This window comes from Thermobia domestica, chromosome 8 (genome assembly GCF_964235325.1).
Source record: "Thermobia domestica chromosome 8, izTheDome1.hap1.1, whole genome shotgun sequence".
Taxonomy (NCBI): Eukaryota; Metazoa; Arthropoda; class Insecta; order Zygentoma; family Lepismatidae; genus Thermobia; species Thermobia domestica.
In genome coordinates, this window is record NC_137461.1 from 79,291,030 (window position 1) to 79,306,869 (window position 15,840).

At 33.9% G+C, this 15,840-nt stretch overlaps 1 protein-coding gene across 1 annotated transcript; it reads right to left on the minus strand.

Annotated features, from left to right (window-relative positions):
* Positions 1-2,422: 2,422 nt before the first annotated feature.
* On the minus strand, positions 2,423-9,044 carry LOC145692193 (methyl farnesoate epoxidase-like). The gene is made up of 4 exons (XM_081767491.1): positions 8,846-9,044; positions 6,075-6,493; positions 3,073-3,175; positions 2,423-2,460 (listed from the first exon to the last, which is right to left on the minus strand). The coding sequence occupies exons 2-4, from the start codon at positions 6,447-6,449 to the stop codon at positions 2,423-2,425; spliced, it is 516 nt and encodes a 171-aa protein (XP_081623617.1). The 5' UTR covers positions 6,450-6,493; positions 8,846-9,044.
* Positions 9,045-15,840: the final 6,796 nt, after the last annotated feature.

Consider the following 15,840-nt stretch of genomic DNA (forward strand, 5'->3'; position numbering starts at 1 on the left):
GACTGAAAACGTCTTTCACATTCAGAAGTCCAAATCCACTTTTTTATCTTTCTTGGTGAGTTCAAATAAAGGGGAGGCCAACTCGGCAAACTTATTCACAAATTTCGAACACCATTCAAAAAGACCTAGCACCTTTAACGATTGTTTCATATTCGTAGGACGAGGTAACTGACGAATAACTTCAACATAACAAAGATTTTTACTAATGTTCTCAGGCGTTACAATAAAGCCTAAGAAGTTAAATGTTGTTTTACAAAAAAAGATTTCCACAGATTTACAGTCATATTAGCTTCAGGTAATTTAGTAAACTACTAATCTAAAAGTTCTAATTGATCTTCAAAAGAGAAAGTTGGCATACTCAAATAATCGACATAAAGTACGAGTTTATCATACAAAGCCTAACCTAGTACATTTTTAATACAGCTATTAAAGCAACAGAACCATTTATGTAACCAAAAGCAATTACAGTAAATCTAAACGTATGTCCGTTCCAAGAAAATGCAATAACTTCAACAGTCCGTTCCAAAAACAATTTGGCTGTACGACGACACAAGCTCCACTGAACTAATATACTTAGCACCTTGGAACTTTAATAACAAATCATCCATTTTGTTGAATTTCAAGTTTTAACTTGACAAGATTATTCAATTCTGTCAAATCGACTACTTTCCTAGGTTTATTCGGTTTTTCTTAAGCACGCAGAAAATAGGATGACTATGAACTGAAACGGAATTTTCAATAACACCTAATTTCAAGAATTCTTCAATTTGTTTATCAATACTTTCTTTAAAATGATAAGGCAAACTACTGTCGTTTTGCAGTAAGATCAACAGTATCAACATCGATGGAACATTCATATTAGTTACATCTATCTGGATAATCAGTAAAAACATTTTGGTGTTTTGCCAATAAAGTAAACACTTGCTGTTTTTGTTCGTCACTTAAATAATTGCACTTGTGTACCATTTCTCTTATTTCATTGGTAGATGCTACACCATGTACATTTTCAAATACACTAATTTTTTCAGACACTTCATCCCCAGTAATTTCCTGTTTTTCCTGCCAAAAAATGTGCACTCCTAATTTCATCTAAGGCAGATTTTTGTAAACCGTAATATTCAAGTAAAAAGTTTTCTTCTACAGCCTTATTAATGTTTAAATCTTTTACTCTAAATTCTTTCGAGCCTTTTCTAAGTTGAGAATAGGCTTGATTTCGTTCATCTAAAGCATTAATCCACTTTTGTTCCAATTTATTTTTTTTTTCTTACAGAACAAACTGGAAAAGAGTGACCATTCGAAATCAGTACAATTTTTCTACAGGAATATTTGAACTATTTACAGGTTCATTTTCTTGGTCAGCGCGTGTCAAAATTTTCCTAGCTTGACACGGCTTACTACCTCTTTTATAAGAATTTTCAGTGAGCATGGCGATAACAACTACTTACTTCCCATCAGAAAAACTAACTGCATTCTTTGCAAAATCTATCATAGCTTGAACATAGGTGAGGAAATCACGTCCCAAAAGACATTCAGTATTCAATTCAGACACAACTACAGGGTATCCAAAATACAATGCAACCTGGAATTTGGGATAGTAGAACTTTTGAACCTGAAGCGGTACACAAAAAGTTATATCAAAATGAAGCTTTGTACTTACATATATTTTTAAACTTTCAAGCAACGATTGTAGTACACTAGGAACCACATGGTGTTGCCATATGTAAGCGAAGGTGTAATAATTGGTGCTTTGTGGAGGTCCCATGTTCACTCTGTCCTTACGCAAGTTCACGGTGTAACTAAACTACCATAAGCAAGTAGTATGTTGAATATATCCACACCAACAACAGATCTTCGCCTTATCCCCATTCGCATTTAACTCACGGTGTGAAGGCGCTGTGACTCAGTGGTAGAGCGTTCACCTTCGGTGCTTGGGGTCCCTGGTTCGATCCCAGCCCTCTCCGTGTGAACTTTGTTGTGGACAAACACCGTGCTCATGGGTTTTCTCGGGGTTCTCCCGTTTCCTCCCAGTTTCTTCATTCCACCATTTCACTCATCTCTCATCATCGTCTCCTTTAGCCTAACCGGCATAACCGTGGGACGTAAAACTTAAAGACTTGATTTAATTTCATTTCATTTTATTTGCTCTCTTACCTTAAATATCTCAATACTTGTGTTAGACGTGTGATTCTCATATCAGGAACATTTTCTACCGTATTGTTTAATCCTTTCTTTAACTTTCATGAACAGAAACGGCAAAAGCTATTTAAAAACACACGCGTATTCCGGAATTTTCCAGAGAAAGAACCAGCGCTAGCTCTTGAGGGACATCCTTCAAAGTAAGTCAAAAAACTTGCCTAATGCTCAAGTTCTTGTGCACAAATATTAATTAAGTTTTCTTCTCATAGTTTGTATCGATTAAAAATTAATTTCTGTCGATTTGACTTCCCTTAAGAGCCGCCACTGGAAAGGACAAGGAACACGTAATTAATCAATAAACTAATTTTCTAAGGTGTGTGCTATCCTACACACTCCTGCATTTAAATCTGAACGTGGTCCCTAGAAGCTTTTTATACTTCGTCTTAACGCTAGCGATAAACAAACAATAGGGTTATTCGTCGGCGTTGTGTGAAGTCAGTGGTTTTGCAAAAGCTCATTCATATGTAACTGTTTGTCATACAGATTTTTATTTTTATTTTCCCTTTAGCCTATACAAGTTAAGTTTTAAGTGTGAGTTACAAGAACAGTGTAATTTTGTGTATCAGCAAGTTCTTCAGAAACATTAAATGTAAATAGTCTTAGGTCGGTATTGTAATTACTGTATGTACTGTACAAGCACTGTTTCGATAAAAGAGCATACCGTACAGTATATTTAAGCCTAAATGGCATTTTCTTGGTCATTTTCGAAAATCCGAACAATTTGAAAATCTGAAGTACCTGTGGTCCCAATTAGTTCGGATTTTCGACTTCCTACTGTACATGGATTTTGGGGTCGATAAAAAGAAATAGTAACATGAAATATTAAAAAGTTTTGTGTGTTAATATGGTGTAATTTGATAGAATCATTAAATTTACCTGTTAATGGTGAGTCTTTCTGTTTCATTTCTTGTAACATATAGTCCATCAAATCTCTCAAATTGTCCTCGTTGTAATTTCTTTTGTGCATTTCGAGAGTAGCCTGCGTTAAAAGAATAAAATAAATATTTATAATTTTGTTAAATTTACTACCGGTTTAATTAGCAAGTGTTCTTTGATTTTTACTAACATCGACAAATACCAAAGTTAAGATTTAGTTTTATTTTATACAAACAATAGAAATGTATCTACTTATACATTAATATTGGCTGGTTAATAGATAAAGTTTACTAAATGCATTAAGACTATTAAACTTTATTCCTCTACGACTCTTTATTATTAAAAAAAGATCATCATGTTCCACAAGAATCATTTTCGATTTAATTCACAATCAAAGTACTAATCAACCAAAGATACATTCTTGTAAATATTATTTAGGAATTACCAACTTCTGTTGAGACCCTTTATGATCTCTCCATAATAAAGATGTGGTTTATTCAAGCTATCAAACAGTCTCTAGGTCTAGAAAGCTAGTTTGTTATGCAGCGTGTTCGTCACTAAGATGGATGTAGTTCATTTGATTGACAACAGATGGCGCTGGGGCGGTTTAGGCCCATAAAAAGGGCTGTTATGCCAAGTGGTTTACTTTTTTGATCAAATAACTTCACAGTATATGATTTAGCACTATAATTACTAACATCATTGCATTTACCCGAAAGCTATTTCCACATCGTAATATCTGACTTCAAAATAATCATTATTAGTTCTGTTTATAATACATACTGCATGTTTCTAACTCACCAAAAACAAATAATACTAAAATTTAAGTGTTAAACCTAATAATTCAAAAAAGAAAATGGACTAGCTGTGTTATCGTGTTTGTTAAATATATTTACTTACATAACCTTGATCTCAGTATGGTAAGATCTTCGTTAATGTCTTTATATCTAAGATATCACAAAAAATTAGTTTCCGAAGCTCACTTTCACTAAATTGTTAGGAGACTTAAGCCAAAGTGAGAAACACATGTTCGATTCTCGGAGGGAATTTATATGGTTCGGATCTTGTATTAAGTAGCCTCTGTGGTGAAATTAACGATAGGTTTAAGAGAAACGAACCAGAAATAAATCAGATTACTCAAAATAAACAAAACTTAAATTTTAGAGATGTTGAATCAAAAAATAGTAAAAAAAAAGTAAATAAATGTATTCACTTATACAACAAGCAAATTATCTTATTTTAAAAAATGTTAAAAGTTCGTTCCATACATGTCTTTGACGATTATACACATAATAACATTATAAGAAATAACGGGCGAATTCGTTATCAAATTATATTCCTAGAACAACATATTTATAGACAAGCGACAATAATTTTGGACATAAGTGTACATACAGCCGTTCAAAGCACGAGGGAACGAAGTCCAATTCCCAAAGTTGTGATAATAAGAAACATAAAGTTTGTACACTACGTTTCCAGACAAAGATCTTTTAAGCTGTGAGAGGAGTTTCAGATAGAAATCCTTAACATGAAATATGTCTAAAATGACGAAAAAGTGAACTTGATTCACTTGTACACTGAACGTGCAATCTTCCTTACAATGACTGGATATACTGTCATGTGCATAAAAAAAAGATTTATCATCGAGGTGTAGGTAGTTAACTTCTTTGCCAATGATAGTTCGAAGATATTTCTAATTATTTCGATTTTAGCTATTTATATATTGGAATATATCATGCGGGAAAATCTCAAAGGGAAAGATTAAGATCTCTTTCACCATCTAATTCATTCTGGAAATATGCTGTTTAAAAAGCATCAGCACCTATAGGCCATATAGCCTAATGTAATGTGGACCATCATGTTTCCATCGACTGATATGTTTTATATCTATAGAGCTATTTTCTAGCCCAGAGAAAACAGCTTCTTGCAACACACCAAAATACTTGTGTTAAGTATTTGAAAAAAAAATGAGCCTCATAGTAGCACAGCTATAAATTCTTAATTACACACTTCATCTAGCCATGTACACTCATGTCCAAAATTATTGTCGGGAAATCGGGAAATGTATATTTGTGGTAAATTTCATAGGAAAAGAATTACAAACACGAAAATTAGAATGAGTAAAACAAAATGTTGCTAAATGGACAAGAAAGTTTTATTTTTGTTTTATTGTTCTTATTTACTGCTCTTTTGACATGATTTTTTTTCACATACATGTCTTCGTCGATTATACACACACCAACATTATAAGAAATACCGGGCGAATTCGTTATCAAATTATATTCCTATAACTACATAATTATAGACATGCGACAATAATTTTGGACATAAGTGTACGTACAACTATATTTGTATTAATAAGTACGTACTTATTAGAATACTTCAATAAACTTAATGTTCTCATTAACTTGAGTACTCAGTTTAAATAAGGCGTTGTCTCTACATAGGTACGATGTGAAAAATTTCGTTCTGTCTCGAGTGAATTGAAAGCACTTCGGCAAACTATATTTATTAATCAAAATTGCCGTCTGAAAAGTTTTGCAACACACACGGTCGACATAGTAGTAGGAATTCCACATTCGCTTTTCAAACCAACTACATACGGCCTAATGAGTCACAGTTTTCTTCAAACGAAAATCAAAGCCTGCTATTGGCAAATCATGAGCACTATTCAACATTTAGACGTTATATAATTTGTAGATTACTTCTCGAATGATACTTATACTCAGTAAACAATGAATGATTCCAGTATGAACAATGACACCGATTGTTATATAAGTTTTGGGAACCCATTCAGGTTTGTCAGCTATCTTCTAACACACACCAATAAGAATTTTAATACAAATATGTCCAAACAAACTCCAGGGGGGTCCCTCGATTCCAGGATTGATGTTCATGCCTACGGGAAGAATTTGTATTGCTACAACTTAAATATTAGCTTCGGTAAACTAACTTATGTAATACCTTGTATATGAAATATAACTCTAGTGTTTACATTTTACCTGGAAATATCCTTTAAAGCACTCTTCTATTCTCAGTTGGTGATTATAACCCGTATATTCAGGAGCAATGAAACGAAGAAATGGTAATGCATTTAATATTAATCCCGATTCCGCTACAGCTGTCTCAAAATCCTCAAGTAGATGAATTGTCTTTAATAAAAATGGATCATCGTATCTGAAGATATGCCCTGCAATAAGACTCCACAGACAGTTGATAACAGGTGCATGAAATATGTGATCCATCAAAACCCCTTTAGTTCCAGATTCCGTTCTTTTTTCTTGCAACATTGATAGTAAACGATATCCTTCATCTACAATCATTGATTCCATGCAATTCTTTCCAAAGCCTAAGTGTTTCAATATCTTCACAGTCATTCTTCGGTTTTCGAACCAGGTTGTTCCACATGTAAACAATATTCCTGAAACAAATACAGTCTAGTCATTAATGGAATGTATTTAAAAAAAATATATATTTATATTAAAATAATAGTTTGTTAGGCAGCTAATATTCAAAGTATGATACATAGTGGGAAAGTTTTTCTTACGTTTATTAACAATAGAAATGAATGTGTATATGTAATCGCTAGAGTTTGGATAATTACATATTATAAATTGGAAAATATGAATGTAAGCATGGGATATAAAACAGATAAACATGCATTAAAAATTGCAAAATATGTATTATCAAAATCTTTAGGGTAACTTGAATTAAACAGTTAAACAATTGAAGGAAATAGTGCTTAACATATGCAAGAATAATAAAAATTTAATTGACAAACACTTGCGATTGTCGACTGGAACTGGTCTTGCAGTAGGGTGGAACCAAGTTCATTCTTCTTATTGCAGTGTATAACTGCCATCTAGCATTTTGAGGTGAGGAAATAGGAACGCTTGTCTATTCTTAAAACAAATTTGTACTGAGAAAAACAGTGTTCTGCTTCAGGAGAAGTCACACTGCATATTTACAACTTGCAATTTATTCCATTGATAATGTTATATCGATGTCCAACAATGGGCTCTTCTTTCTGATTTTGTAATGTACGGATGGTAGCCAGGATATATTTTTCAGTATATAGGTAAAGGTAAAAATGACAAAAAAGAAATCTGACTTAGAAAGAACCCATTTGTTTCTCTAGATTTGAATATTACACCAGATGACTGTGTTTCAGTTCAAAAATCAGCAAATGAGATTTATCCAACAATTTTCTACAATACATGAAGGATTCCTGTGTAGTTAATATGTTTGAAATTACCAACCTATGTGGTCTATAATCAGGTAAGTTATTCAAATCTACAAGTAAAGCAAAAAATAGTTATTTCATATGACTTCATTTCATAACAAGCTGTCTGAAATATCCAAATTTCTCGTAATTGAACCAATTATTTTATAGAATTGGACGAAAAACAGAACCATCTAGTTTGAATATCCACATTTATTGCTAAAAATGTTTTGTACACTTGTGTTTTGTTGAAGAACGGTATTGCTTCAAGAACCTCCATAAGTGAAAGTTCACATCCCTTGACTTCGTTTGTCCATTGGGATGGACATGATGTAATGTAAAAAAAAAAAGCTTTCCAATATTTTCTTTCCCTCTTTTGTGTTATTTGCATCCCTTTTAACCTCCTCAAGTTCAGAATTTTTTTTTAACGATTAGAAAAAAGCAGATCTGAAAGGGTTAAATAACGGAGTATCTCTTGCAAAAGAATAACAACTGGGGCTCCAACTCAAATTGTTCAGCTTTACTATTTTGTAATTTTTCACTTAGATGCTTCTTTCTTTTCATCGAATTCTGAAAAAATGACTGGTTCAATTAAGAGAAATTTGGATATTTCAGACAACTTGTTATCAAATGAAGCCTTATAAAAGACCTAATTTGTGCTTTATTTGTAGATTTGAATAGCTTACCTAATTGTAGAGCATATAGATTGGTAATTTTAACCATATTATCTACACAGTAATCCTATATGTATTTAGAAAATAGTCAATTGGATAAATCTCACTTCTGATTATTGAACTGAAACCCAGTCATCTGGCGGAATATTCACGTCTAGAGAAACGAATGGCTTCTTTCTCAGTCAGAAATCCTTTTGTCAGAAAAAAAAATCATCTAGTTCCTCACTTGTCATTTCGGATGTATCAGCTATTCTGCTTCAGTTCTTTGTCCCTACTAATATCCTTTTCATGACGTCCCCAACCTGACCACATGTGACTATAAGCACCTGAAACACTTGTATAATAGGAAATGTTGATATGAACACTTATCACGCCAACTAGGACAAGTTGAAGAAGTTGCTTCATTACGGATGTTTGCCTGGAGCATGGACTGTTCGACACGTTTTTTGCTTGAAATCTTTTCACATATTCTGCTGTTTTTCAGCTGTTGTACGACTTAAAAAACGAGTTGCAATATTTACACTTCTTTCACACGGTAGAACACACTATAACACGAAAACTAAATCAAAGATGGTAATAGGTATTCATAAGTTATTTTTATATAAAGTCAGTGCTTTAAACACATGTTCCATTTCTTAACCCATAGTTATATTGCAACAGGAAGTAACAAGTTCCATTTCTTAACCTATAGCTCTATTGCAACCAAAAATAATAGGATCTACTTACTACTTCCGGTTTCACTCTTGTATTTCGTAGTTTGGAAGTCTACTGTAGTTTCGCAATGGGAAACGCAGCTCACTTTTTATACGTCCTGTAACTGTGATCTCATAATGTTAATTATTTTTTAAAAAAATATATAAATAACAAAATCACTTACCTCCATCTTTATAGTAATATTTAAGTATTGGTAACAGCTCACGTCCTTCTGTAGTTTTGTTTGCGAGTATTTCGTTAACAACAGCATGACGAGACACAAATACTTGTTTGTAACCAAACGCATTGAATATCACTTCTGAGTCGTATTTATTACATAAGTAAGTGGCTACATCACTCCAAGATCGAAATTTTGAATAAAGAAATGCACAATATATAGTGTTTCCAATAAATGGAACAGATACAGGTTCTGTAAATAAAAAAATCTATATTTGTATATTTTTAAAATCTAGTTCATAAATGTAAATGTATTATATGTTAACCTATAGCTCTATTGAAACCAGAAGTAACATGTTCCATTGCTTAACCTCGGAAGTAACAGGTTCCATTGCTTAATCTATAGTTCTATTGCAACTGGAAGTAACAGGTTTCATTGCTTAACCTCGGAAGTACCAGGTTCCATTGCTTAACCTATAGTCAGGGGTGTAGCCAGCAGGTTAATGCAGGAGGGGCCAGTCGTTTTTCAAGGGGGGCCAAACCAAAAAAAAATGTGTTGCAGCTAGTGTTTTTGAGGTCTGTAAAAAACCGGAAATTTTTGATTTCCTTCCGGAACACTAAAACCACTGCTTTTTAAGCTTATTATTATTATTATTATTATTATTATTATTATTATTATTATTATTTTACTTTTCCTCCATAAATTATGTTCCAGATAGTTTTTATTATATTTAACCCAGAACTACTGTCCCGGACCAAATGTTATACCTTTGTGCGTAACTATTTCAGTTTAAGCCTTTGTACACAGAACCTATAAATATAAGATTGATTTTCTTTGAAATTGCATTTAATTTCTTCAAGATTTCCTAACAAAAATATTTATTTATTATTCATGACTAAACAAACATAATTATTTTATTAGCAGCTATATCTTACTTCCTGTTTTACACCAAGTAGCATTTTAAAAAAGCGAATGAAATCCAAACTAAGAAATTGAATAAAAACTTTGTTTTTCCCCAAATTTTCCATCTGATAAAAAAATGTTTTATAAAACACGAGGTAGAGCATATAAAAATATAATGGACTAACAAATTAATTTAGTACCAATGTTTTATGGTAGTATTTATAGTATCTTGTTAAAACGTTTGTCATCAAACTGTCAAATATAACTCGCAGTAAATTGTGTAATCTGCTGTCACAAAAAAAAATGTACCATGTTACTTTCCGATCGGTATAAGGAAGAGATACCATCAGCGGCGTAGCGAGCATTACAAGATGGGGGGGATGAAACTTGACATTGCCAAATCTTGATTTTAAAAAATGCCAAATCTTATTTTAAAAAAATGAAAAGTGCTTCGAAAATCTTGCTTTTACCAACCCTGCGGAAATCTATTACAGCAACCTTATTTTCATATTCGTCCCATTCCATGCCTCGTCTGAGATGCGAATACGAAAAGTCCTTGTTTCACTTTCGAGTGCATTTTACACCTCAACTCAGGATCATTATCACCATGCACGATGCACTACTGCTAATTTGACAACTTATGGCTAGGTTAGATAATCTGCGTCACTCAATTCTCACGAGAACCTCTAAAGCTATAATCTGTTGTAGAAATGCATTAATAAACGTAGAATAAAGTAGGCTATATTTACTGCTTGTGATATAGGGACATATAATTTACATAAACACTCAATTAAGGAGTTCAGTGAGAGACCAGGCTAACTTACACACAAATACCTCCTTAGCTCATCTACTTCATATTTTAAGGACGTTTGGTAAAACGCCAGATCTTGTTGGGTAGAATGAGGAAAAAGACTCGGGCAGAAAAGTGGGAGAAAGCCTGAGAGAATGTCTTTGTAGAATGATTTTCTACCAAAATGAATAATGTATGTAGTTAGAGAAGAAGAAAATGCACTATAATATATATCATAATATGAGATTTGATTCTACATTAAATTCATTATTTATTATCGAATTGAAATAATGAAATTGTGAAAAACAGGGTGCCAAATCCTTGGGGAACAGGGAAATTTCCCCCACTGAATATTTTTGGACAAAATTCCCTCACTAAATCCTTGCTGGGGGAGATAATACACTGAAATAATGTCAGACGTTTCAAAGTAATTACCGTAATTCATATGTAATCAACGTGTATTTCATATTTAATTATTAGATGAACTAGTGATCAGCGGTATACTAGTAATATCTAACTTTGTATAGTTTACTACTTCTGGATGCTCAAATATGTGAACTTTCTGTATCGAAAGTTTGAAGCATAGAAGTGCGCGTTTTCTTTTTCTTTTTCTTTTTTTTTTCTTTTTTTTCTTTTTTTTCTTTTTTTTTTTTTTTTACTCTTCAGTCCTTGTCTCCTCCCACTTCGATTTCATGATTTCGCACTCTGATGAAATATATTAAATACCGGCAGGAAAAATACTAATATATAACCTCCTTTTTACGCGCCCCTCCAACCACGCACCCGGGGCACGTGCGTTGCTTCCTTCCCCATAGTTTGGCCCTGTGAGCTACATAACTAACATACAGCGGTATATGTAATGCTTTGACTTACAAATGCGGAAGAAGGAAGAATTCCAATTTTTGTTTAACTTTCAAAAGAAGCAATTACGGGATTAAAAATAAGGTAGGAAAGGCAACACATTTGTATGAAAATGAAGTGAAATACACACCGGTGTATGCTTTCACCCAGCAGACGTATTGTTTTGAACCCCAAAATGTGACTTTTGGAATCTTGCACTTAGGTTCACAGTGGAAGCGACGAAATGACTTGACTCCAGTCCTTATGCCATGGTAACTCAGCGCTCGGGGGCAGAGTATACGACGGTGCCCCCGTACATATGGATGAGATCAACAGACCAGCCGCGAAGCGCCACCATGCTTGGCGCGAAGCGATAAAAAAATTTCAAAATTAAACCTTGCTTTCTCTTGATTTTGAGCACTTTTAATTACTTTTTTCCTTGCATTTTACGCACATGTATTTTCATCCCGAAGTTTGTACCCCTTTACATCTGCACCCATCCCAAGGCACCGCACTGCTTGATCCATTGTAGCTTTTCTGCCCACCGAACAACACCCCCTGAAATCTACTGTGATACCACTCCCAAAACACATTTTGTTCAATTCTCGCTACTCGAAAAGTCCTGTAAATAGAGTCTGACTGCAAAACAACTGAAATAATCTATTGTATTCCTCCATATTAATAGGATCATTTTTTGTTCAAAGGGAAAGGTCTATTCACACACAAAGCAGATACGGTTACACAATATATTCACTCTGGTATCAAAATCTACTTCCTTTTGATATTTTACTATTGGGAAAAAATTCTTAAATTTGTCAATTTTACATACTATACATAGTAAAATTTATACTAACCATTCACTGCCTTGTTCTTATTCTATTAATAGGCCTATTAATTCTTATTATTCTCTTATTAATCTCCACAATCTGCGTGTTGTCTTGTATACGCTCTTGTATCAAATCCTTTTGCGTCCAATGCTCTACCTGCAACCGAAACGCTTCCTCTGTCTGTCTTTGTTTTAATTTAGCACGCCACCTCTATTCAGCGCTTGTCAGTGGTACAATTTCCCGATTTTTCATTAAATATTCTTCAAAATGTTTAGGAATATCAAATGAACAAAAGTGAAGTGTGATCACTTGCAGAGTCGGATTTAGGTTTAGTGGGGCCCTAAACTGTTGAAGGTAATGGGGCCCTTTACGTGTCCAGGTGAACGTAGGCACCCTATATACAGAAATGGATAAACTAATGATATTTTAGGAAGCAGGCTAGCAGAAGGGGCACCAATACTTACATCATAGTAGCCTACACAACAGGAAGCACTGTTGCGGGGAAGACAGCGGAGCCCTAAGTTGTAGCTTGTTTAGCTTATACGTAAATCCGGCACTGATCACTTGCAACAAGTAAAGAACCTTTCAACGAATATATCAATTTATTTCAAGATAGGAAACTACACAAAATTTATGCCAAGTCTATAAAAGAACTGATAATGATTTGCAGCACGAAAAAGCGTCATCTTCAAATTGCCAACTAGGTATTTTAATTTGCCAACTTGTTCAGAAATTGAGAACTTGGGGGGGGGGTAGAAGCTTCACCCTTACCCCCTTAACGACGCCCCTGGATACCACACTATTTTTCGATTGGTATGGTAAAATAGTATTTTCCATACTATTTTACCGTAAATTATTAATTATATGTAAATTTTGTTAGTTTTAAATGACTGAAGCTAGGTAATCTTACGATGATGTTTTATAAGCTGGTCATTTGGGGGGGGGCCAAGAACTCATTTGGGGGGCCTGGCCCCGATGCCCCCCCCCGTGGTTACACCCCTGCCTATAGTTCTATTGCAACCGGAAGTACTAGATCTATTAATACTCCAAGTTTCACTATTATTATCTGGTTTATTATTCAATGTAATTATATAACCGAAAACACTATACTATAAGCAATTAATGGAAAAGAAAATATCGAAAGATGAGACATAAAGCAACAGATAAATCTAATCGAGATGAACCTAATGACAATGGGTGAATATAAATCCTCATGCGTAGGTTCCGAGAAAAATACACAGGACAAGTCAAAATGATGGACTTGATTTCAGAAATTTATTCTGTAAAATCTAATAAACATATGTTATTGTGAGACATGTGCTAAGAAAGGTAAATTCTCAAAGTTTTCTTCAGATATACAGTGACGTAACTAAGGAGGGCAAACGGGGCTTGTGCTTCGGGCGTCGGATTGGGGGGCGCAAAAGTGGCCAAATATTTATTTTCACTATAAGGTTAGGAAAGGAGTTGTAGCAAATTAAATATCCTAAAAAATTACCTCGGAAACTTAACAGAACAACAACGACTCACAAACCTTAGGATTATATCCATAGAGCATAAATTAGCTTCAAAGCTTCATTTGAGGACATTGAAAAAATCTTTGCAGCCAAAAGAGCCCGCAAAGTTAAATTTTAGTTCCAGCTTTTTGTATTATCATTTAACTTACATCGATGTAAGAGATTTGCAAAATGTCCAAGTGCAATACTCGAGACAACATCCTGACTGTTTGTCATAGTTAAATATTCTACATATATGCACATCCCGATATAATTCCAAAAACATTGTGATTTGCAGTTATTATGATAAGGCTATAAGAATATGTCAAGCATGCTACTCTCAGATTATTTGGCAATCAAATACTAATTTGGTGTTTGATCATGTACAAAAAATTAAATTATGTTCTGCAATTTTGAAATCAAGCTTTGCCACTTGAAGAAAAAAATGGAAAAGAGAAATTATTGTGTGATGCAATATCAAATGTAGTCGGGGAGTCTTTTTGTTTGGGTGGTCAGGGGGGGCTAAGGTGAGTTTTTGCCCCGTGAGACAACTAGCATAGCTTCGTCGCTACAAATATACCACAAGTTTTCTATGTGAGCACCTCGTGTAACACGGGACACATCAAGCCGATAGTCTGTTTCCTACGAACTCGTTCCACTGACTCTTCCCAAACCGTCGGACGTCCAGTCGATTTTCGTTTCACATATGCAGCCCGAATCTCTGAAATGTTCATATTACTTACAAATGACCTTCCACGCAGGTCCGTCTCCCCGATATTCGGTACAGAAACGCTGTTGCACACTAATCACTAACTTGTTTACATGATAATCAAGCAAGCAGAAATATCTTTGTTTTCCAGTCAATGCCATTTTCCTTAACTGTTCGCTGGTGATTGTTAGCGATAGAAAGTAGAAACACTGTGTAGAAACTAAACTTTGAAAGTTAACTTTTTGATGTGTTTGTGTCACAATAACATACCGTATTTTACGGACTATAAGACGCATTTTTATTTTCTTCGAAAAATTGCCTCCAAAATTCAGGCGCGTCTTATACTCGAAATTGATATATGTCCACTGTTTGATTTAAAATTCCCGCCAGTCTTAAAAATGGCCATATATTTGATGCCGCGCGAAACCTATGTTTACCTGGCAACATTGGATTCAACTGGCAGCAGCAGTGCACCGATGCGACGAACATGAGTTGCTGGATTCACAAGGTTGCTAACGCTGTCTCCCGCCATCTAACAATAAAACTGATAAAAAATGTTTCGGTATTTGTAAAAAAAAAAAAAAAAAAAAAAATGCCTAAAACTTAAGGTGAGTCTTATAGTCGGTAGCGTCTTATAGTCCGTAAAATACGATATCTTTATGAGATTTCAAAGAATAAATTTCAGATATCAGGTCCACCATTTTGATTTGACCTGCATTTATTTTTATGCAACTATTGTTGTTTTTGTTCTTCCACGGTGATACACATTCCTAATAGTAGCTCGCTCACATACTACTCTTAACAATGACACAATATACTTCTAACACTCATGTTACTTGTCAAGAAAGATTTGCAAAAGATCATCATAGAATTGAATAGTTGTTTTGTTCTCGGAATAAACAGGTACAATGTTTAATTATACTATAAAAGAAAGTGATGAACAATAAGGCAAAAGACTTATTTTACAAAGTATTTATAATATGGACAGTAGTTAAGACAGACATTATTAAATGAAGTTGATTTTTCCAGTATAAAATTTTAAAGTTTGAATGCTCTCTTGGCTTCAATATACTATGACCTCAAATCAGTGGATATTTAGGATTTTGTTTCGGGGGGGGGGCATATGCAGAAAACGTGAATAAACACGTATTTTTCGTTTTAGGTGCCGTCAAATTTTAATGAAGTTATGCATATAACAAATTTGTTTCCGGGGACGCTTGAGCCCGATAGCTCTCCCCTTAAATACGCCACTGTCTCAAATAGTACAAAACGACCCCCTCTTTTTGAAATTATTTAAATGGAAAAATAAACAACATCTCATAAAATATTACTTATACTTTGAAAATATTATTTAAAGGAAAAGTTAACAATTTAAGAGTCTTTTGTACATTTGAATTCCAGTCTTTATTGCTTTTTATTCTTCTAGTGATTATCACTTA

What these genes read in the sequence shown, in the direction of transcription:
- LOC145692193 (XM_081767491.1), bottom strand. Translation starts at nt 6,449, where the DNA reads ATGACTGTGAAGATATTGAAACACTTAGGCTTTGGAAAGAATTGCATG. An exon ending in GCTTTAAAGGATATTTCCAG is followed by an intron (nt 3,176 to 6,074) that starts GTAAAATGTAAA and finishes CTTTTAACGCAG; the next exon opens with GCTACTCTCGAAATGCACAA. An exon ending in GAAAGACTCACCATTAACAG is followed by an intron (nt 2,461 to 3,072) that starts GTAAATTTAATG and finishes TGTCCTTTCCAG; the next exon opens with TGGCGGCTCTTAAGGGAAGT.